The following is a 20,569-nucleotide window of genomic DNA, read 5'->3' on the forward strand; positions in this document are numbered from 1 at the left end:
GTGTTTGAGAAAATGAGATCTTAATATTAAAAGGACTGTAAGCTGCTAAGTGTTGTTAACAACTGTGTAACCTTCTGTATTTGCTTTTAAGCCTTCTTATTATCATTCTGGTTAAATAACAAGTGTTATTTAATAACTATCATTCTATTTAGGCAAGTGTCTTAAAAACTTTTGACGGCTTCCCAAGACCAAATTTTAAAAAATATTTTTTTATCTCTAATTAACTCTAATATTTTCCAGAAGGCCCCTGGAACATGTCAGAAGAACTTTTTCTCATTGGAGAAAGTATTTGGCTAATTTGGCTTATTTATCTAATATATAGTTACCTGCTTGATTGTCTGGGAAGCACTGTCAAGAGGAATGATGCTAAACTTTGTTACTGAATGTTTTGTGTTACAAAAATGTTGAAATTTCCATGTCAGCCATCTTATAGTAAGCTCTCAACAGATCTTTAACCATTGTCATTTATAAGTCTTTTGTCATTTATGGTCACTGTTTGATTACTCCTAAACTAGTAAAGAACTAGATTTCAGCAGAACAAGTATTAGTTACATAAGATTAAGTAAACTAAAGAAGATGATTTTGTGGCTTTTTATTTCAAATGTTGCTAATAAAATGTTTTAAGCTTTTTCTCTTACGCTGACAACAGTTTAGTAAATGACTAATCTTTATAAGCAGAATTGAAACTTATCTTTCTCCCTACCTGATCCCTCCAGGATTTAAAAACTTTCATTGACTATTTTTATATTTCATGGCAGTATGTTTATTTGCATAAGTTCAATAAGAACCTGCTTTCCTTGTAAGAGGACCAATTAAAAATACAGGTTATATTACCAAGGCTTTAACTGGAATGTCATACCTGAGAGACACGTGCATTAACTCAGATATGAACAGCTTTAAGGAACTAAGGTTGATTTTATAAAGCCAACAAAGCCCCTTGGAGGAACTGGCCTAGTACCTTGCTTACAGAGTTCCCAGAAGCCTTACCAGGTGAGTAAAGAAGGTCACTTCCTGGCAGGTGCAGGAACCTCAAGATGTCGTGGGGACCTCAAAAAGAGAGGAATTCACCCAAATCTACAGGTACTGCAGGCAAAACCTGATGGCAAGTCTGGCTTGGCTGTCTGGCTGCAAGTGGCCTTTAAAAGTTCGATCTGAAATTCCTTGCAAAAAGTTCCAGCAAAGCACATTTAAAAGAGCCTGTGTAATCAATTGCTCTTCTTGCTGCACTTATGCAAATAATAGAGCCAAGTGTTGATTATTTTTTTAATCTGGTTACTTCTAGTGAGAATGAGAGTGATTTTAGAGAGGGGTATTGTTTCAATGGTGCAGCCTTGTCCATGCTGAGTCCTAGTACTGGTCACTGAGACATGGACTAGATCCAGAATTCAGGCTTCTTCAAAATATCTGGCTATGATTTTCCAGATGTTTTAGTTTTCTCCTATCATTACAATTAAAATTTTTCTGTTTCTAGTTCTCATATTCAACCATGCATTCTTGGTCTCATCAGGTTTGTCTTTCCAGAGTGAGGGAGTCCAATTCCAAATATTGCTACTTAACTTAATGGCATAATCTGTTCTGTCTTGCCTAGAAGTCACAAAACTGCAAATAGTAGTGGAAATGGAACCTGGAGTGGAGGCGCCAATCTTCTGAGGCCCTGTCAACTGACCACTGATGGAGACCTGGCTGCACCCCTTACTGCGCCCCCTCTCAGCATGAAGCAGCCAGAGTGGTCATTGCCCTTTTCCCAAGCAGCAGCTAGGGTCTCTATCTGTAGAGAGGAAAATGAGACGGGACCGTGAGCTTAGACAGAATAGAGTGAGGGCCTCTAGAGGAGGCAGGGCAGGATATTTGCAGTGGAGCAGTGTGGCTACATGCAAAGAAACCCCCCTGCTGAAACTCTATGTTAAACATTGAGCTCTAGAATTACTCTTCAGTGAAATCAGTTGGTGTTCCCCAGATAAAGAAGAGTAGCATGTTTTGTTATGCTAATCATTTGTAACCATGTAAAGAATTCACTTTAGCATGCTGAAAGGCCCGGGCCTGTGTGCTATCTTTCCTCCTTCAGACCTAACAGAGTAATTTTGCAAACTGAGCAACTAGCTTAGCATGCAGACCCAGCTGTAAATAACATAGTAAAGGGCAAAGAAAATTCCATCTTAGAGATGAGATTGCATTTTAACACCCAGGAAGTTCAAAAGGCAAGACTCTTTAGCAAGTAGACAATACCTCAGCCCACCTTGGGGGCTGGGCAGGCAGCCTTTTGATATGCTCCCGGACCCAGGTGCCGGTGTCCCAGAGAAAAATCAAGGCAGAAAATTCCTTATGTTAAGTTAATTTTTAATATTCAAAAGAGACTATGTGCTGCGCTAAATAAAGAGTGCTGTTTTTACACTGGTCATTCAAAAGTAGTAAAAGAATCCATGGCTAAAGTAAGAGAAGAATTTGCCAAGAGAAAGAGAGAAAGAAAAGCACAAGAGTTTAAAGCTTAGTTAATAAGTCTCCCTGGCTCACCACCCTAGTTTCTACCCTAGTTGGCCCATTAATTTTACTTATATTTATTTTAACTTTTGGCCCCTGCATCCTAAACAAACTTATTAATTTTGTAAAAAACCGTGTCAATACCGTACAACTCCTGTTCTTGAGACAATACGAAAAGTTGCCCCCTCCTGAGGGCCCCTATGGCTACCCTACAAATGAGCAAGATTCCTCATTGTAACAACAAAAAGGGGGTAATGTAAGAATGAGTTAGCATGAGAATAGCCATCTTAAGGGACGAAAAGCCATTTCTTGAGTACGGGACTACAAGGGAGGAGGGACTGGGTAAGGCTTGATAAACAAGTTTTGAAGAACAAATTAATCAAAGACACTGGGTTGTGCGCAGTTGCGGCCTTGGTCAGCTTATCATGCTCTTGCTTAGCCCCTATCTTGCAACACCACTCTGTCTAATTGGGGAGTGGTCTTATCTTGCTCTTGCTAAAAATAATATGTAACTGTGGAAAATTACTGTGAGTTAAGTGCTTTGAAAATGATATATAAACCCTTAGCTTTGAGTGCTCGGGGTCCTTGTTGAAGCCCGCTGCGTTGGGCAGACACTTGGACCCCAGCTAGCTGGAAATAAACCTCGCTGTGTGACTTGCATTATCGTGAGTGTCTTCTGTCTATTTGAGAGGTGGTCGACTCCGGGCCCTAACAGGGCAGAGGTGGGCAGGGGTCAGAAGCTGTCTGCAGGGAGCTCATTGTTCAGCAAGTCACCACCTTGTGTGTGTGTACAAAACAGAGCCAGTGCTAAAGGCAGGCATGGGAGGGGGCTTTGGGGCTCAACCCCTGTCAAAGGGCCTGTATTTTTCAGTTTGACCAGTCTTGAAGGTGCCTGACCTTCAGCCACCTCTCTTCCCCATTCAACCTTTTCCTTTCCACCAAGCATAAGTTGGGGACAATGGCTACCTGAGGGCAAATATGCTGCATGCTTCTTGTCCCGTGTGCACCCACTGTACATGTGTATGGAGGGAATGGTTGGCGTCAGTCTTACCATCAAATATGGCACGGCTGTACTGTGTGGTTGATGCCAAAGGCTTACAGGTCGTGTCAAACTTGTTGCCATAGTTCCCAATGCTGACTTCAAACTGAATGGCCTCGCCAACGTCTTGCAACATGGTGGCTGAATGGAACACAGCAGACAGGCTGTATTTCCGCCTCCGCTGGTATTTCTATAAAGTATGAACACACATAAGCTCAGTGAGATTCCTTTTGCTCTCATTCACCTCTTGGATTTCTAAAAGCTGTAATTCTAAATATAATAATTAGTGTTGAATTAAGTGAAAAGAATGTCCTTGAATCTAGAGTTTCTCTTGTGCTCATACAAGTGGGCAAAGACAGAAGGACCGGGATGTTCACTGTAGCGCTGGCTGAAATAGAGGGGGAAAAAAACCAATGCAAATGTCTATTCATAGGCCACTGATTAGACAAATTATGTTACAACCAAATAATGGAATGAAAGTTCATAAAAAGACTTAGTAGATCCATATGAGCAAACATGGAAAACAGGTATTTTTTATGAAAGTTCATAAAAAGACTTAGTAGATCCATATGAGCAAACATGGAAAACAGGAATTTTTTATGTGAGCCTATTAAATATATATTCTAATATTGGCATATGTATGATAAAAGTCTGGGAGAATATAAATCAGATAGTTAACAGTTATGTTGGGAAAGGTAGAGAAATTATGGATAACTACTAAATTATATGTTTCTAATAGTTTGAATTGTTTAGGTATTAATTTTCTCATCAGAAACAAGTTTTTTAATGTCAGATTTAAAAATAAGTGAAATTAGATGAACTTATTTTTCTGAAATAGAAATCAAACATCATTTCTTCCTTTCTTTTTAAAAAAATTACCGTTTTACTGACTGTGTAGGGGGGGAGGGGAGTTGAACATAGGGCTAACAATGGCCCCAGGGGGTCTCTGTCAGCCTAGCAGCAATGACCGTGAGCCCTTCATGGCCTTTCTTCTCCAAGCACATGAAGTCTCTTGAATCCAATCCTGCCCCAATCTTTGCTCAGATGGCACCTCTCCTTTTATGGGTCACATCCCTACTGACCTTTGGGCATTTTACCTTCTTCAGTCAAACAGAATGATACAGTGATTTAAGGTGCTGCATTCATTATGTCCAAGGGATTCTGCCACTTAATACTGCCCACATCTAGAGTCTGTTCCCAGGCCTTGTTGGTACCAGTCTGTACACACTTGCCCAGGTTGGGAGTGAGAACATCCATGGTTACTGTAGTGCAGCTGCACTGCAGGACTGGTGAGACCCACAAGTGGTAACACTCAAATTGCTTGACATATTTCTCACGTAGGAAGTTTACCCCAAAAGCTCCCAGGGAAGGAACGGCCAGCTCTGTGGTCCTTCAGTTTGAGATGTAGAGGCCACATAGCTACCCAGCTTTGGCCTCTGATGAGATCTTTGTTGTTATAGTTGTTTTCCCATTGCTCCCTTGCTATAATTTGTGTATCATTATCTAGGTAGCCAGCTAGGAACACCTTTTACTTCTAGGAAGCTAATAAAATTTTTTGGACCCCTGTAGGACATTTATGAACTGATTTCCCTTTCCTCTGCTATTCACCCACACATAGCCTTTATTCTATAAATGAATCACCTTCATGGGTAGGCCTCCTGGCCTGTGTGCTGCAAGAATGTGGTCATTCATTTAAAAAAGTACTCAGGCAACTGCTAACAAAAACTTTTTTTGTAACTGTGGTAAAACATACATAACATCAGATTCACCATCTCCACCATTTTTAAATGTCCAGGCTGCTGGCATCACGTACATTCATGCTGTCATGGCCACCACAGCCCCCATCCACAGAACTCTTTTCATTCTGTAAAACTGAAACTCTGCACCACTGAACACTATCTCCACACCCTCCCCTACTTTCTGTCTGTGCGAGTCTGACGACTCTAAGTCCCTCACATGAGTGGACTCAACATCACTTGTCCCTTTTTGACTGGCTGGTTCACTTAGCACAAAGGCCTCAAGGTTTAGTCACGTGGTAGCATGTGTCAGAATTTCCTTCCTCTTGAAGGCTAATAGTACGGCATAGTACTGTTAAAAGATAAACCGAAGCATATTAAAATCATTTACAGTTTATTTGAGCAAACATCTATTGGAATTGGGCAGTGCCAGAAAGGAAGTGGTTAGGAGTGCTCCAGGGACAGCAGGTGGGGAAAGACTTATAGAGCAGACGGAGGGAAGGCAAGGAAATTACTAGATTGGCTCTCAGCCACCCGGTTGCCTTATTTGGAAACCTCTGGTTATATGAGATTTGTTGTCCTTCAGTTTCAATTTCTTAACCTTGAGGCATGTAGAAGCTTACGGTTTGGTTTGCTGACATGGGCTGCCAAGGCATTAGAGCCACTTCAGCCTAAAGACTTCCCTGTTGAATAAATTTCACAGTATGTCTGTACCACATTTTGTTTTTCCTCTCATCTATTGATGGTTTTGTGGGTTGCTTCTACTTTTTGACTATTGTAAATAATGCTGCTCTGAACATGGGTGTGTAATATATGTATGTGGTATGCATAGGCACTTTGAGTCTCTGCTTTCAATTCTCAGCATAGCAGGGAATTGCTGGATCATATGGAAATTCTATTTTTAACATCTCCAGGACTGTTCTGAGGACATCTGACAGCGACTGTAGCTTGTCTTGAGCAATGGGACAGCCCACTATTATAAATCTCCATTTTGGTTAAAGGAATTTTTGACATGGTGTAATCAAAACCTCCAAGAGGATTTAATCAGAAATCCCTCTGAATCTCAAACATTTTTGAAAGTCCTTCTGGAACACTGGTTTGCAAACATAGCTGCACATTAAATCACATGAAGAGTTTAATTCTTACATCTGGACCCCACCTCCTGTAGATTCTGCCTAGGCATTTTAAAACTTCCCTTAGTCCACTGTCACTTTGGTAGAAAGGGGCTTGGAGAACTTTTGTCACTTTTCAGGAACTTCCTTAACCACCCACAACTAAGCCCCCTGAACTATCCATGGTTCAGGATTGCTGTGGAAATTCTGGGTGTGGTTTGAATTGCTGCTTGAAAATTACAAAGTAGGAAGTTATTTGTACTAGTCAGAACTTACATATATAGCGTAACTTCTTTGTAAAGCATCTAGGATAGTATCAGGGAAGGGAAGGAGAAAAAATATGAAACAATTTGGGACCTAAGTCAGAACCCAGAAAAAAAGGATCAGTATTTAAGCCAGAACTATCTGTTAATGCAGGGGATGCAAAGAAGAGAGAAGTTGCATGAGGAGACTTTGCAGAGGGGTAGGAGGCTGCTCTGGCTGGGCTGGCTCTGCCCTGCACACCTCCATGTGGCTGTGACTCCATTACAGGTCACTGGATCTTCCTGTGCATAACTCGCAGTTGCTTGCAGAAGCCTTGACAGGACCCTCACCTGGGAAGATCTGAGCTTTAAGACAATACTTGGAGTTTCTCGCCATTAACACAACTCCCAACAGAGTGGGTACACACTGTGAGCAGATCATTCAAGACGGAGCAGCTCCCTGGACCATTTTGCAGGCCCAAACTCCACGAGGGGCACCTCTACCTCCTGCCATTTGCTCACCTGCCCTACAGCCAGGCTGTCCTGGACTAGTGATGTTGAGAATTCTGTCCTTCACCCCACCCTTTCCCACTTCCCCAGTGCCTTTGGGGCACAAAGGGGTGGAGAGAAGAAGGAACAATAAACACAGTTTAGATAAGTTTGGGGTCTCAGCTTTTGTTTCCTGCCCTCCCTTACTAGCCTTGGAGCAAAGGGCCTACAACAGGGAAAGTTAAAGAATGTAAATTATAGTCTATGGAACACTGATGGCTATTTTTTTGACTTTGTAGGGCCTTGGGGCTCTCTTTCCGATCAACAAGGACTAGTAGATGGAGGTGGTACAGGGTAGAGTTTCAGAAGTAAATTTGGGGAAGGAGGTGATTTTTGCTGAGCAGAATAGTAATAAAAGGTAGCAAGTAACAGCTCTTAAAAGTGGTTGTGGGGTATTAAGTCAGTGACAAGGAAGCCATGTGCCAAAGAAAACTGCCCAACTTGCCACCTTTGGTCTCCTTCCTAAAGCTGAGAACTGGTGGAGCTGGTAGAATAATCTGAATGTGTTGTGTCAAGCAATATTTAGCGAGTGCTTTATGTAGGCCAGACCACTGGGAGATCTCAAGAAGGTTCTGAGCAGAGACAGAATGCCTGTTAAACAAAGGCTCCCAAGACATATTAGGTCACACTCAAGGAGATGGGGAAGGAAGTAGCAGGGAGGAAGTGGTCCAGGAACAGATCCCGACGGTGGGCCAAACAATGGAGTCCTTCAGGCTGGGCGGGAGATCCAGGAGGCCACGTGGGTTTCAATAATGCTGGGTTTGCAATGCTCGTGCTTCTCTACCTGCCTGATTGTTTAGGCAAGTGGCCATGAGACAGGGGCCATGAGCTTAGACAGAGTAGGGTGAGGGCCTCTGGAAAAAGCAAGGCAAGATATTTACAGTCAAAGCAATGTAACAATGTAAAGTCCCTATCGAAACTCTGTGTTCAGCATTATGCAAAGTCAAGGTCACACTAATTCTCTAGGGTAAAGATACCAGACTAGGAATATAGACATCTTCAGTGAGATCAGTTAAAGGTCAAAAGGCCAGGAGCAACTTGGCCTGGAATGTTTTTTGAGTGTTCCGCAAGTGTATCTCAGCATAACCCCTGACTTCACTGTAAACAGCCCTAGCAAACTGACAACAACCCAGCCCACCTTGGGGGCAGGGCAGGTGGTACAAGTCCACACCCTAAGCCCTCAGTTCCCGAAAGTCCTCAACTGCCTATAAATCCCCTAGACAACACACCTCCCAGGGCTCTCTTGTCCCCTCCTGGCTCACGCCAGGAGCTCTGTCTGTCCTCTCACTGTATCTCTCAATAAAAGCCTCCCTGGCTCTCCTACCTTGACTGTTTGCTAAGTTCATTCTTCGACTCCGCAAACAAGAACCCTGGCATCAGCCATGCTGAATCCTGCTGCGTCTCTCTCAGGCTCTCTTGACCAGGCCACCTGGGGGCAATAGTTTGTCACTGGCCTAAGGGAGATGGGGGAGCTCTGGGCTCTTTGGCAGTTGAGTAGGAAAAACTCACTCCCTTGTGTTCCTCCTTTACTCTCACACTATTATCCCAGTCTCAACACTCTGACACCGGATGCAGGGGGGACTTTCCCACACCAAGCAGTTCTGTGACACCAGCTGGGTGTCCTACAATTTAACTCCATTCTGACACTATCTACCTGAAGACAGCATCAGATCCCACAGGTTAAGGGTCAGCCCACAAGACTGCTCCCCACTTCAGACGCCTAACTCAAGTCCAGGTTGTCACCTGTGTTTCTGACCCATTGGCTATAAACTGGAGATTCCCATGACCCCTTTCTTGGGTTCAGTTAATTTGCTAGAGCAGCTCACAAAACTCAGGAAAACAGTTCACTTACTGTTGACCAGTTTATTATAAAATGATACGATACAAGGTACAGTTGACTGTCAGATGGGAGAGATGTGTAAGGTGAAGAATGTAGGACGAGGGCTTCCATGCCCTCTGTAGGCACATCACTCTCCTTCCACCTCCATATGTTCACCAACCTGGAAGCTCCCTGAACCCCATGCTTTTGGGATTGTTATGAAGGCTTCATCACATACACATGATTGATCATTAATTGAATTTCCAGCCCTTCTCTAAAGAATGGGGTGGGGCTGAAAGTTCCAAGCTTCTAATCACAGCTTGCTTGGTCTTTCTCATAGCCAGCCCCCATCCAGGAGCCTACCAGGAGTTGTCTCAGTAGAACAAAAGGCTTTCTTATCACCCAGCACATCCCAAGGGGTTTAGGAGCTCAGTATCAGGCACCAGGGTCAAAAACCAAATTATTAGAACAAAAGATGCTCCTAGTGCTTGTGTCACTTAGGAAATTACAAGGGCTTTAGGGCAGAGACCAATATATATTTTCTGTCATTTCACAGCAACCAAGTTTCCCTTTTGTTACTCTTTGTCTACCAGAAAGTTTTATTACTTGCATTTGACGCAGAATACAGGATCTCTGTAAGTTGGACAAGGGCCGTGATGCCATCCAGGTTGACTGCTGTCAATTATTTGGAACAAAGAAAACTAATGTTGTTTTGTATTTCAGTGTATAAAAAGCTGTTCTTTTATATTGTTTATATATACTGTGGGCTCTTTGTTTTTATATTTTTATTAAAGTTATGACATAAGCTTCTTGCCTGTGTATAATTATTTGGATTAAGGAAAAACTAATTTGGTTTTGTGTTCTAGTTACTAAAGGGTTTTTCCTTTATACTACATTGGGCATCTTTCTCTTCCTCCCCCTCCCCTGTCCATTATGAATGCTTAAAACAGAAGGATCATGGACTTAAACTGTGTTCTGATGATGGAAGAAAGAGGTATTGTAACTGCTGAGAACCCATGACAGAGTTTCTGCCCAACCCCAGTTCCAGCTGACCCATCTGTAACCTCAAAAGAGCTGATCTGTAACTATTCAACTTCAGAACCACCCATGCTATCACCATGTATTTACATAGATGCCTTTGGGTGGTTTCTGCCCATTCTCTTGCATGACACTGGCAGTAAATATCATGTAAGCTGTGCCATTTTTCTAACCACTTTCTCTTCTTTCCCTTTTATTATTTTGTCCTTAAAATCCATTACAATTCCTGGATGTCAGACTTGATAGTTGTGGCTGAATAGTAAGACTGGCCAGGATCTTACTGACCAGGGGAAATCTGTTGCATTTAGCTCTGTGTCTCTTTACGAGTGAAAAACAAACCAAGTTTACACTGCAGGATCCTACAGCATAAACCCATGGAATCTCCTTAGAGGGATTCTTTTTGATTTATAACCTGTGCTGCAGGAGTAAGGTCTGAAACGTCAGACAAGACCAGCACTTGAGGCCTTCAATTGTCCCTGTTCTTACTATATTATGGCAGACTCATCAATTGCAAGGAATATCTTCCTGAAATCATAGCAAACCCTAAAATTCAATAACAATACTCTATCATTTCCTCCATGAAATGCAACAGAATAACTGAAAACACTGGGGGACTCCTTTAGGCCCTAAATAAGACTTGCAGCACCAATGTCAGGAGTTGAAAACCACACAGCCCCATTCTCAGAGTCATGCAGACCTGGTGGCTGGCTAGGCGCCCTCATCAGCTTCGACACACCTGCCTTTCTGCATATCTGATGCGAATTCCCACCTCAGCAACATCACTCCTAACTACACATCAGAATTATTGGGATAGCTCAAGAGTAGTCAAAACCATTAATGTTAAATCCAAGAATGATATTATGGCACCATTGCTACTATGGTATAAATTGCAAAATGGTATTACTTACATGCCTGTGTATCAGTGGAGATGGAGAGAGGAGATGAGGAGCAGGGTGATGGGAGCTACTTGATAATTTCTTCAAGATTTATCTCCCAGTGAGTTATTGTAACAACCTGGCCTTTATAACCACTTGTTTAAGAGGCTGACTCAGCAAAAGATCTGCCCTAAGATTGTTTATTGAATACACTTGATGTATACAAACTGGAAAAACTGTGACTTAAAAATTGTAAGCGATTTCTGATTCTAGAGGTAGAGATGTGATTTCACGTTTGAGGCAGACTACTGGCTTTACTTTAGGAAAATTCCTTGGATAGAATTTTAACTATACTATAAAACAAATGCCTACCACGGTTCTTTCAAAAATTAAATAAGCTGAAATCGACTGTTCTATTTGGGAACATGAACTGTTAAGTGTATGTTTTAGCCAGGACTATGTTATAATCCTTGCTAATTTGGGAAGAAATGTTTCTTTCCCTCTGTGAAGTGAGGCTGACGTCCTGTGGCTCTTGTGATGTGAGTGGCCTCTCCTGAGGCTGAGGGCTGGGGACAGCGGCAGCCTTGGGAAGAATGTGCAACCGACTCTTCTTACAGGGTGAACAGTGACTGGATTGAGATCTGGCAGGCCAGTACTGGCCATCCCATCCCCAGTCCTCTGAAGAGACACCCTTTCCACACCAAGTCTTATCCACACCCAGTACTTACCTCAACAATCAGCAGATCATCATTTGAAATGGGCTCCAGCTTTTTATATGGTGGTGTCTTTTCAAGAAAAGTGCTTAATTCAACCAAGATTCTGCCTCTATAGGCAACTCCTTCCCCCTGAAAGCCAACAGTATAGGATTATTCATCTAGGCATGAACAACAGCAAAAAGAACTCTCTCTAGCCAGGCTAACCCAGTTACGGCTTAAAGGCTCCCCTTTCATGGCCTTAACCTCCCAAATGAATCAGTGAGTAACTCTCTCAGCTGGATCCAGGTCTTTGGTATCTGAAAGAGCCAGTGACTTCAGGAGGGATCCCAGAGGGCCAGGGAAGGCAGGGCTGCCACAGGCCTTAGCCATGAGTGCAGGCAGGCTTTCCAGGAGGGGTTCCCAGAGGCTGGGGGGAGGGGAGGGGCTCCAAGTCTCCCTCACCCTGCTTCAGCAGAGCAGCCCTGCATTTATCTGTGTTAACTTGGCTCCTATTCTCCTCTGCTCAGAATAAGGAGGCTGCCCTGTTGGCAACCAGAGCAAGTCTCAGAGGAAATAGAAGAGAAGATGTCTGGGTGAGGCTGGGCGTGAGGATGAAGAGCAGATACTCCTTCCACCATTTCCAGCAGTGTTGGCAACAGAATCTTCTGGAGAGACAGGGAAGGCTTCCATCTCCCCACCCTCCAGGCTTTCTCTCTACTTTAGTCCCTTTCCTGAGTTTAGGAGCCAACAAAAAGAGACTGCTGCGGTGGAAAGAGCAGTTCCCATCTCTGGGTCTCCATGTCCTCATCTATAAAATGAAGAGGTTGATCAGATCAGGGATAGCAGAAAGTTTCAATATGCATCTCCCCTCCAATCATTTGGTAAACTCCTAGAACATGGTGTTGAACAGAATTCTGAGGCAGCACATTTGCTTATTAGCAAAGAGTCAGCCTTGATTACTGACATCTTTCTGCCCTAAGAGTAGGATGGGGGAATGGCCATGCTATGCATTGGTAATTACCAAATTAGATAATCTCCAGGATCCTTTCTTATTCTTGCACCTTAAGGCTGTGGAGCATGGGACTTCTATCCTTCAATATTTGATCAGTCATATGGCTGGTCTGTGTGTGTATGTGTGTGTGTGTGTGTGTGTGTGTGTGTGTGTGTGTGTGTGTGTCCCTAAATATGAGACTTAATTATAACCATTTAAAGAAAGAATCACATTAAGTAGTACTCATTAATAAGAAAACCTTAATAGAGAAACTAACCTTTCCTGTATTTAGCTCATCATAGGGGTCTGGGAATCCTGTGTACTCTCGGGGGCTTCCATAAAGGTTCAGATAACAAGGTCCAAATGTTGGAACGAAGCCCACTTCTGTTTCTCCTGTATTTGCTGAGATAGAACATCATAATTAGACATTAGGCTTTTAACAATCAATCTACTGAAATAAATATTAGTCATTAGTTAGCTCTGTGAGACTCTTTTCTTCTAACTTTGTGAGTTAGTTGTATTAGTGCAAAGTATAAGCACTTGTGAGATTTGACATATTTCCCTTTTCTTACTGCTATAAAATATTAAATAAAAAACATTTTGGGGTTAGTTCAGTTGGGGTTATGTTACTATTACAAAAGGACAATGCTATTCATATGAAAGAATATTAAGACTTTCAAGTTGATCTTCACATTTTTTGCAAGTTTATAATTGGCATTGTAATAAACATGTCATTGGCAATTTGGATAAAAGATAATATTGTTTAATTGAAAGTCATTTAAATTATATATATCAGATTAACTTTGTTCCCAGAAAATGCCATTAGGTCTCATGTAGTTAGTGTAAATCAGGCAGATGCTGTTAAAAATATAAGGCATTCAAAAATTTTGTATGTGACAATTAACTGCCTGCCTATGGTTATGACGGTTTGAAATTCATAAGCAATAGGAAGTCCCCATTCATGACATTCTATCTCTGATGAGCATCTAATATGCTCCATATTTCTGCTACTTGTTCTCAGCAAGACTACTCCCCAGTGAGGGGCACTGAGGGCAATGTAAGGAAATAGTGGAGCCAAAGGGAGATTGTGGGTGAAGATGGGCAAATGAAGGGTTGCCTCCAACCCTCTGAATGACTTTCATATGGAAAAGGGGTGGATCTGTCTCTAAAGCAGAGTAAGGACCACTGCAGAACTACAAGAAAGCCAACTTTGGTTCATTCAGTGTGGGGAAAATCTTATGACTTAGAGATGTCAAACAATGGGAGAGATTGCATTGGGGATAGGAAATGTTGAGGCCAAGACTTCATCCTGTCTTTTAGGATATTGTTATGACAGTTCCTCTGTGGTAAGAGGGTGATCAAATCACCTTTATGGTCTTTTCCAACTCTGTTTTTAAGTCTAAAGAAGAAAGACAAATGTAGAGTAGCAGGTGAGCAGAAAGCCCATTAATAAACAGTTGACCAAACTCTATACACATGTGTTTCACAATATTTTTCATTATTTGAGGCTCTCTTGCATGTGTAAATGGTCTTGGGCATTTCTGAGGAGAGGAGGAACCATGCACACTAGCCGAAATTAGCTGAATTGCAATCTCAGTAAAGAGAGCAAGAGAAAAGGAACATTTAAATTCACATGTAGGAAAGTAATAACTGACAGCTTAAGGGTGAGACTTATTTCACACCTGTTTAGAAATCTCCTGTGAAACCCAAATAGGGACCAAGAATTTTTCCAACAGAGATTTCTCTGAATCATGTTACTACATCACCAATGAGTAGGATGAAACAAAAGACCACTGTATCTGAACATATACATTGGTTTCACTTATAGGTCAACTAACCCATGAACCAGAAGGCTTTATTTAGACTTCTTTCCTCAGGTAGAATATTTTGCTGTGGGGGAGGGGGTGTTGGGAGGGAATAGAGAATTAAAGCAGAGATCCACAGTGAGAAGGAAGTCACTTCTAGAAGTCGAATCACAGAATGTTCGAGTAAAACTGGGTGTTGAAACTCTTGCATGTAGTCATGCTACATTATGGATGGGTTAGCTGAATCTCACAGAAGGTACATGACTCATCAAGGGTTCCTCAAGATGACAGATTTAGGGCCAGATCTTTGGTTTTATAGATCAGACAAGGGTACCTTCTACTGCACCATCCATTCCTCTGGTCTAGCCCCACCTCAACCCCTCCTAGTTCCCATGGGGGACTTTTTGTGTTGTTTGTCATAAATATTTGCTCTTCAGCAAAGATTTCCAAGGGTGAAGACACAAATTTTTGTTCAGTATGATCTGCTGCATGTCATCTTGATATCAAGAGCTTAATACATTTTGTCCAACCAAATCTCTTTCTTCAGTATTTAAAACCCTTTGACTTGTTTGGTTATGTATTAACACGGAAAACCTTCCTTCTGTGTGCTCATGTCTCAGCATGGCCACCTGGGAAGGCTTATTCTCCAACAAGCTAAGTCTCTCCCAAACTTTTCTAACCCATTTTATGCACAATTGTCACATCAAAATTCCCAATGATCTTCCTCAAAAGCCTATTCTAAATAAAACAAAAATTCCTTAGCTCTTTAGCTACAACACACTTTACAAACAGTATTTTTCCCATTCGCCTCTCTGAGATTCCTTTGCATTTTGAACTTCTATACCTTATTACTTTAATTTAATTTTGAACCTTAAATAGCTGCTTATCTCTGTGCCTACATTATAAATTACTTTGGTGGGTGGGGCAGGATTCAAGCAGGTTTTATTTTGATTTCCTTAACACCCAGTACTGGCCCTACTATGGATTACTACTACAGAAATATTCTGTGATTAGTTGAACAAATGAATGAAGGAATGAAGTGTTACCAAATCTGCCAAGTTTGTTACAAACTTAATAGTCATATAAATTTGATTATAAGATAAGGATATTGATTTTTAAAAACAAATAACAATGGGGCATTGCACGGATAACATAAAGGCAGATGAAAATACCTTATATTTGCACAGAGCATCAGTTTGCAAAGCTTTCTCACATGCAGTATCTCTCTCCCTTCTCACCACAATCCTGGCTGGTTAGCATAGCAGGGATTATCATGTTTATTTGAAAGATGGCAGACTTCTCTAAACCTTAGAGCCCTCATTTATTAGGGGAACAATACCATCTGCCCTAGGAGAGTTGTGAAGGTCAAGTGTGAGGTCACTGAGCAAACTTGCAAAGAATGGTGAGTGCTGTGCAAAACAAAGGACATATTATGATCCCTCATATTGGGAAGATGAAGACTTTCAAGGTACAAAGTGGAAAACATTCAGTATCTTCCAACCTAGAGATCCATGTTCAAAGTGGGGGAAAGTTATTTCATACATTTCCAACAATTGTAGTAACCCCCATATCTTTACCTTCTGAACATAAACAACAATAATAAAAAAGTGTTGTATCTCACAAACAATTATTTACAATGGAGCCAAATAGGATGGAATGCATCTAGGTGAAAACATGAGACACAGAGCAAAGCCTGGTCAGCACATTTGTTTTAAGCTTGGCCATGCAGGACAACCATGTAGCACTAATAGAAAAATTAAGACTTTAGCAAAACTATTTGGGACAGCAAAATATCAAAGAAAAAATTCTAAAGGCAATTAATTGATAAATTCTTAATAAGATAATAGAAAATAGGAAAATGTATAGCAAAATTACAAAGCATAAACCTGTATATGATGCAGCCCCAGATCCCGAAGATGAGAAATCTATATAGTAAAAACATGATTGGTTAAACAAGAGAAACACAGGCATTATAAAAGAGACATTGAAAATGTTAATCAAATCCAATGCAAGGCAAGTGATTTAGCAACACCAGAGAAATTCCAAATTCAGACCGAAATCACATTGACTCTTTTTAAATTTATACAAATCTCAATGATTCAATGCAAAATGGCTCAAACCTGTGACAACTGGCAGAACCACCACCCATGAAATAAACCAATGTCTCCAGCTTCTAGGCAGTGAGGCATCTGAGAAGAGCTAGCTTCTCACTGTCAAAGGAGACCTGGTGAAGTCACCAACACTTCATGCTTTCAATAAAACATTTACTTTACTTGTCTTAAGTATGAGTTAGTTGGGACCAAGGCGAGAAAGTCAAAGTTAATTTAGTCTGAAACTGTGTAAGCAATGGCCTATGGTTTATGGTACATTATTTGCTTCCTTTTTCGGGGATGCCTGCTGCTCACTGTTATTTTGAGACCCTGTAACTGTCTGTCTGCAGAGCTTGCAATGAGAGAAGTTCTCAGAGAAGCAGGTGGAAACTGCTTGTAACCATTTTAGTTCTGCACGTCACCACCATATCACTAGGAAAAATGCTTATACCAACATGTCTTGAATAATTATCTCAAGGTAATATTTTAATGACTCCCTGCTTAAGATAAATGGATTTAACTCACTTTGACTCTCCCTTACCTATATAGTCATAGCATGATTTCTTAATTGCTCTATGGCTTACCTTTATGATTTAACCTAGTCTTTATATCTGGATACCTCACTTGATAAGAAGAGGCACAAAAATGCCTACCTTTTCCCTCCACTTTCCTTCTTCCTCTACCTCTAATCTTTATTTTCTGTACTTTAAGGATTATATTGTAATAATGGGCAATGACATTTACTTTCAGTTCAGAGTCTTGGCTATAGATTTAGTAAAAAAACAGAAAACAATGAATAGTGCTTACATTATAGCAACCATATAAATATTGTTGTCTGCAGAGAAAAGGAAAATGTTATGATTACATTTTCTGTGGTACATGGTCCCCTATGCCTATTCAGCAGAGACCAAATTCTCTCACTATACTCACTATGTTAAATCTATTGGCAATTACAAACATTTTTGTTATTTTTGTTTTGGTAACAAAAAATAAAATGCTGATATTATAAATGTGCTAACATTGAATTTTTTCTCTTATCATTTTCATTTTTTTCCTTCCTTCTATATTACAGTTTCTGTCATATGTACACAACCATAATACCAAGTATAGGCAAGTAGTTCTTGTATGGCAAACAATAAAAAGAAAAGTGTATCTGTTATGAATGAATAAGATACATATTATCTTAGGGAATAAAGATAACATGGTCCATTGCCATCTGAACCCCTGTTCCTGCCACAGGAGTCAGTTGAGAAGTGAATATTATTTTCTATTTGGGTGGACCTGTGTCAGTGCCACCCTAAAAAATAAGGTGCTAGAGTTCTGTATTGAACTCAACAATTTATAATAAATCACTACTGGGAAAGAGTTTTTTGATAGAAGCAAGAAAGTTAACATCTTCAAGCTGTTAGTTGCCTCAATTATTACTCATTAATTAATTGTGTTGCTGGTCATCACCAAAACATCACTGAAATGGTTTGCTAGGTTCATCACATTTGGCTTTTAAGGAACCAAGTCCATTGCCAGGTGGCTACCACAGTTCATTCCTTCTCCAGAAATCCTGCACCCCGTCTTATTCCAGCCCTGCTAAGTGACTTACCTTCTACTTCCCCACCCGAGGCAGCAATTTTAGAGAGGTGTAGATATGTTGTTCCAACAATATCATTTTTAGTAAGACGGTCCCTGTGTAAAAGAACAGGTTCAGACCTCTACCTAGGAAGATATATTTTCATCTCAACAACAACACGGTAGAGATGGAAAAGACCCTAGACCTCAGAAACCATCCTGTCCAGCGGACCTCAAGCTGTAATGTACTTTAAGAATCACCTAGAAACCCCAGAGTGGTCACCTGAACTATACATGGGGTCCAAACCCACACTCCTGAGGGCTCCTGACAGACCTGAAGCACCTTCAGAATGTTTCCTGAGGGCCCCAAGTGCCCTAAATCAAGCTTACACTCACTGGGAGGCACCTCCATGGCCCTCAATTAACTGTGATGTGGCCATTGAACAAAATGAGACTTACTGTCCTCCTCCTTGCTTCTTTGCCCCGTTGGCCATAGCACCAAGAGGGTGCTAACATGGGAGTGAGACGCATTTGGCCAAAGGAAAAAACTATGCAGTGAGCCAGGCAGGGTGGGGGCTCAAATGGGCCTCTAACTATCTGAGTGATTATGGCCAGGTTACCTGGCCTCTCTGAGCCGCCACGTACTTGTCTGTAAAATCAACCAGTAATAGTCTATGCCATCAGGTTATTCTAAAGACTAAATGAGATATTGTACTTAAGGCACATGGCACAGAACTTAGTAGTGCTCAAAAAATGGTAGCTAAAATGATAATAACCACAGATGATGATAATATTTGCCATTTCCACTCTCAGGGAGCTACAGGCTGCCAACTGATCTGGGGCCAACCCAAGAATGGCCTCAATGTGGCCAATGATTGCTAGGAGGTTGGTCTAGTTAAAATTCCATCAGAACCTTTCAGTGAATTTGCTTTGCATTCAGACAAGTAGCTTTGTCCACCTCTGTTTCTGACAATAACAAAGAATAGCTCTCAGAATGATTTGGTGATTCTTCCCAAGAAATGGAGTAAACTATTTCTTAAGTAAACCATTTTGGACAGCTTAATGGTCTTTAAATCACTGAGTTCTTATCTTGGGGCATTTTCAGATTCTTTTCCCCTTCTTTTGTTTATGAACAATTGAACCAAGATATCCTATGCTTTCCTACAATACTATTATTAATTTTTTTGAAAGAATACAGCCCATTTCCTTCTCTGGAAGAAAAGTAACTATATTGAAAAGTAAGAGTTAGACCACTAGAGTGATGTTCCTCACTATCCAAATGTTTGATTCTTTAATTTTGTATTAGACATCAGTCTACTTTTTTAACTTACCAGTCATATATTGTTAGTTTTATTTTTTCACACACTGAAGGAAACTGTTAAAGAGAAACAACAAAAAAAAGTAGTTATTTCTCGACTTGGTAACTACCAAAGTAATTATTCTTTTTCTGAAAGAAAAGAAAGTCAAACCTTGATCTGAAGATTAACAATTTGATTCCACTCAGGGTTTGCATTTTTCTCAATTATATTTGTGCAAACCTGTAAAATCACCAGAGCAAAACAGTAAGTATTCAGGTTTCTAATTTCTTTAAGTACATAGTATATACCTCCTAGATTATGAGTCTACCAGTTTACTTAGAATTTATATATGCTCTGACCTGGTTAAAGTTTATGTTTCTTGATAACAATTTGGTAAAATATGACATTAATCTTTAATAATAATCTTGCTTCTTCTATGCACTGAATGTTTTCAATTGCCAGATTTCTAACGTTGGATTGGTACAATGCTGCAGGAGTTAATGTTTACTGAGCACTATTACATACTGTCTAATAAGCACCTCTTCATAAACATGTCCAGCTCTTTTGATCCTGCCCAGTAAACCCCTCCCCTCATAAACCAGCTCCTGCCCCAGTCTTTCCATTGCTGTTCACCAAGGTGTTTAGGATAGAGCCAGAGTCAGCCACACATCTCTGCCCCCCACGTCTCATCCAATCCATCCTGACACCCTGATCTTCACACAGATGCTTATCTCCCCTGACTCCTATATGATCCTATCCCACATATGCCATGTCACTCCTTGTGGCATGCAACCTCAGTGAGCTCTCCGAGTACACTCAGAATAAAGTCCAGACCCCCGCTCGGGCTGGGAGAGCCTACCTGCCCCGTCACCACATCTCTGTGACCTCGTCCCTTAGTTTTCCCCTTTGCTCGCTCCACTCCAGTCACATGGTCATTCTTTCACTGAAAATGTGTCTCCTTTTGAAATCTGGATTTAAATCTCTCTCCAGAACTAAGGGTATTTCCACCTCTCCCCACCCACTGATTCTCCCAGAAAATAACATCTGATCCATAGGTGTGAGGTCTGCCACATTTTGCTTTCATACATAAATGATTCAACTGTAGAAGATGCTAGCTCTTCATGCCTAAGGCTGTCTGTCTTATGTCGTTATTCTCCTGTGGAATCCCACCTCCAACCTTCGACTATCTTTGTAGGTAAAAGTGGTAGTTACAGGTGTTCTACACTGAGAGTCTCCCTG

General features: G+C 41.1%; 1 protein-coding gene across 5 annotated transcripts in view; it reads right to left on the reverse strand.

Moving 5' to 3' along the window:
* Window positions 1–20,569, reverse strand: part of MYOF (myoferlin) — a 159,909-nt gene that overhangs the window by 66,785 nt on the left and 72,555 nt on the right. For 3 of the 5 annotated variants that reach the window (XR_005023687.2, XM_036880107.2, XM_036880109.2), the window contains exons 14-20: window positions 19,502–19,570; window positions 19,364–19,407; window positions 18,067–18,149; window positions 16,266–16,304; window positions 12,852–12,976; window positions 11,617–11,733; window positions 3,530–3,707 (exon numbers count right to left, since the gene is read on the reverse strand). Coding sequence is in view for 4 of the 5 variants with exons in the window: in XM_036880107.2 (XP_036736002.2) it covers window positions 3,530–3,707; window positions 11,617–11,733; window positions 12,852–12,976; window positions 16,266–16,304; window positions 18,067–18,149; window positions 19,364–19,407; window positions 19,502–19,570 (655 nt within the window). In the remaining variant the exon portion in view is untranslated. The remainder of the gene's footprint in view (window positions 1–3,529; window positions 3,708–11,616; window positions 11,734–12,851; window positions 12,977–16,265; window positions 16,305–18,066; window positions 18,150–19,363; window positions 19,408–19,501; window positions 19,571–20,569) is intronic. The other 2 variants (XM_036880108.2, XM_036880110.2) reach the window with 1 other exon arrangement.

Source organism: Manis pentadactyla, chromosome 8 (genome assembly GCF_030020395.1).
Source record: "Manis pentadactyla isolate mManPen7 chromosome 8, mManPen7.hap1, whole genome shotgun sequence".
Lineage (NCBI taxonomy): Eukaryota > Metazoa > Chordata > Mammalia > Pholidota > Manidae > Manis > Manis pentadactyla.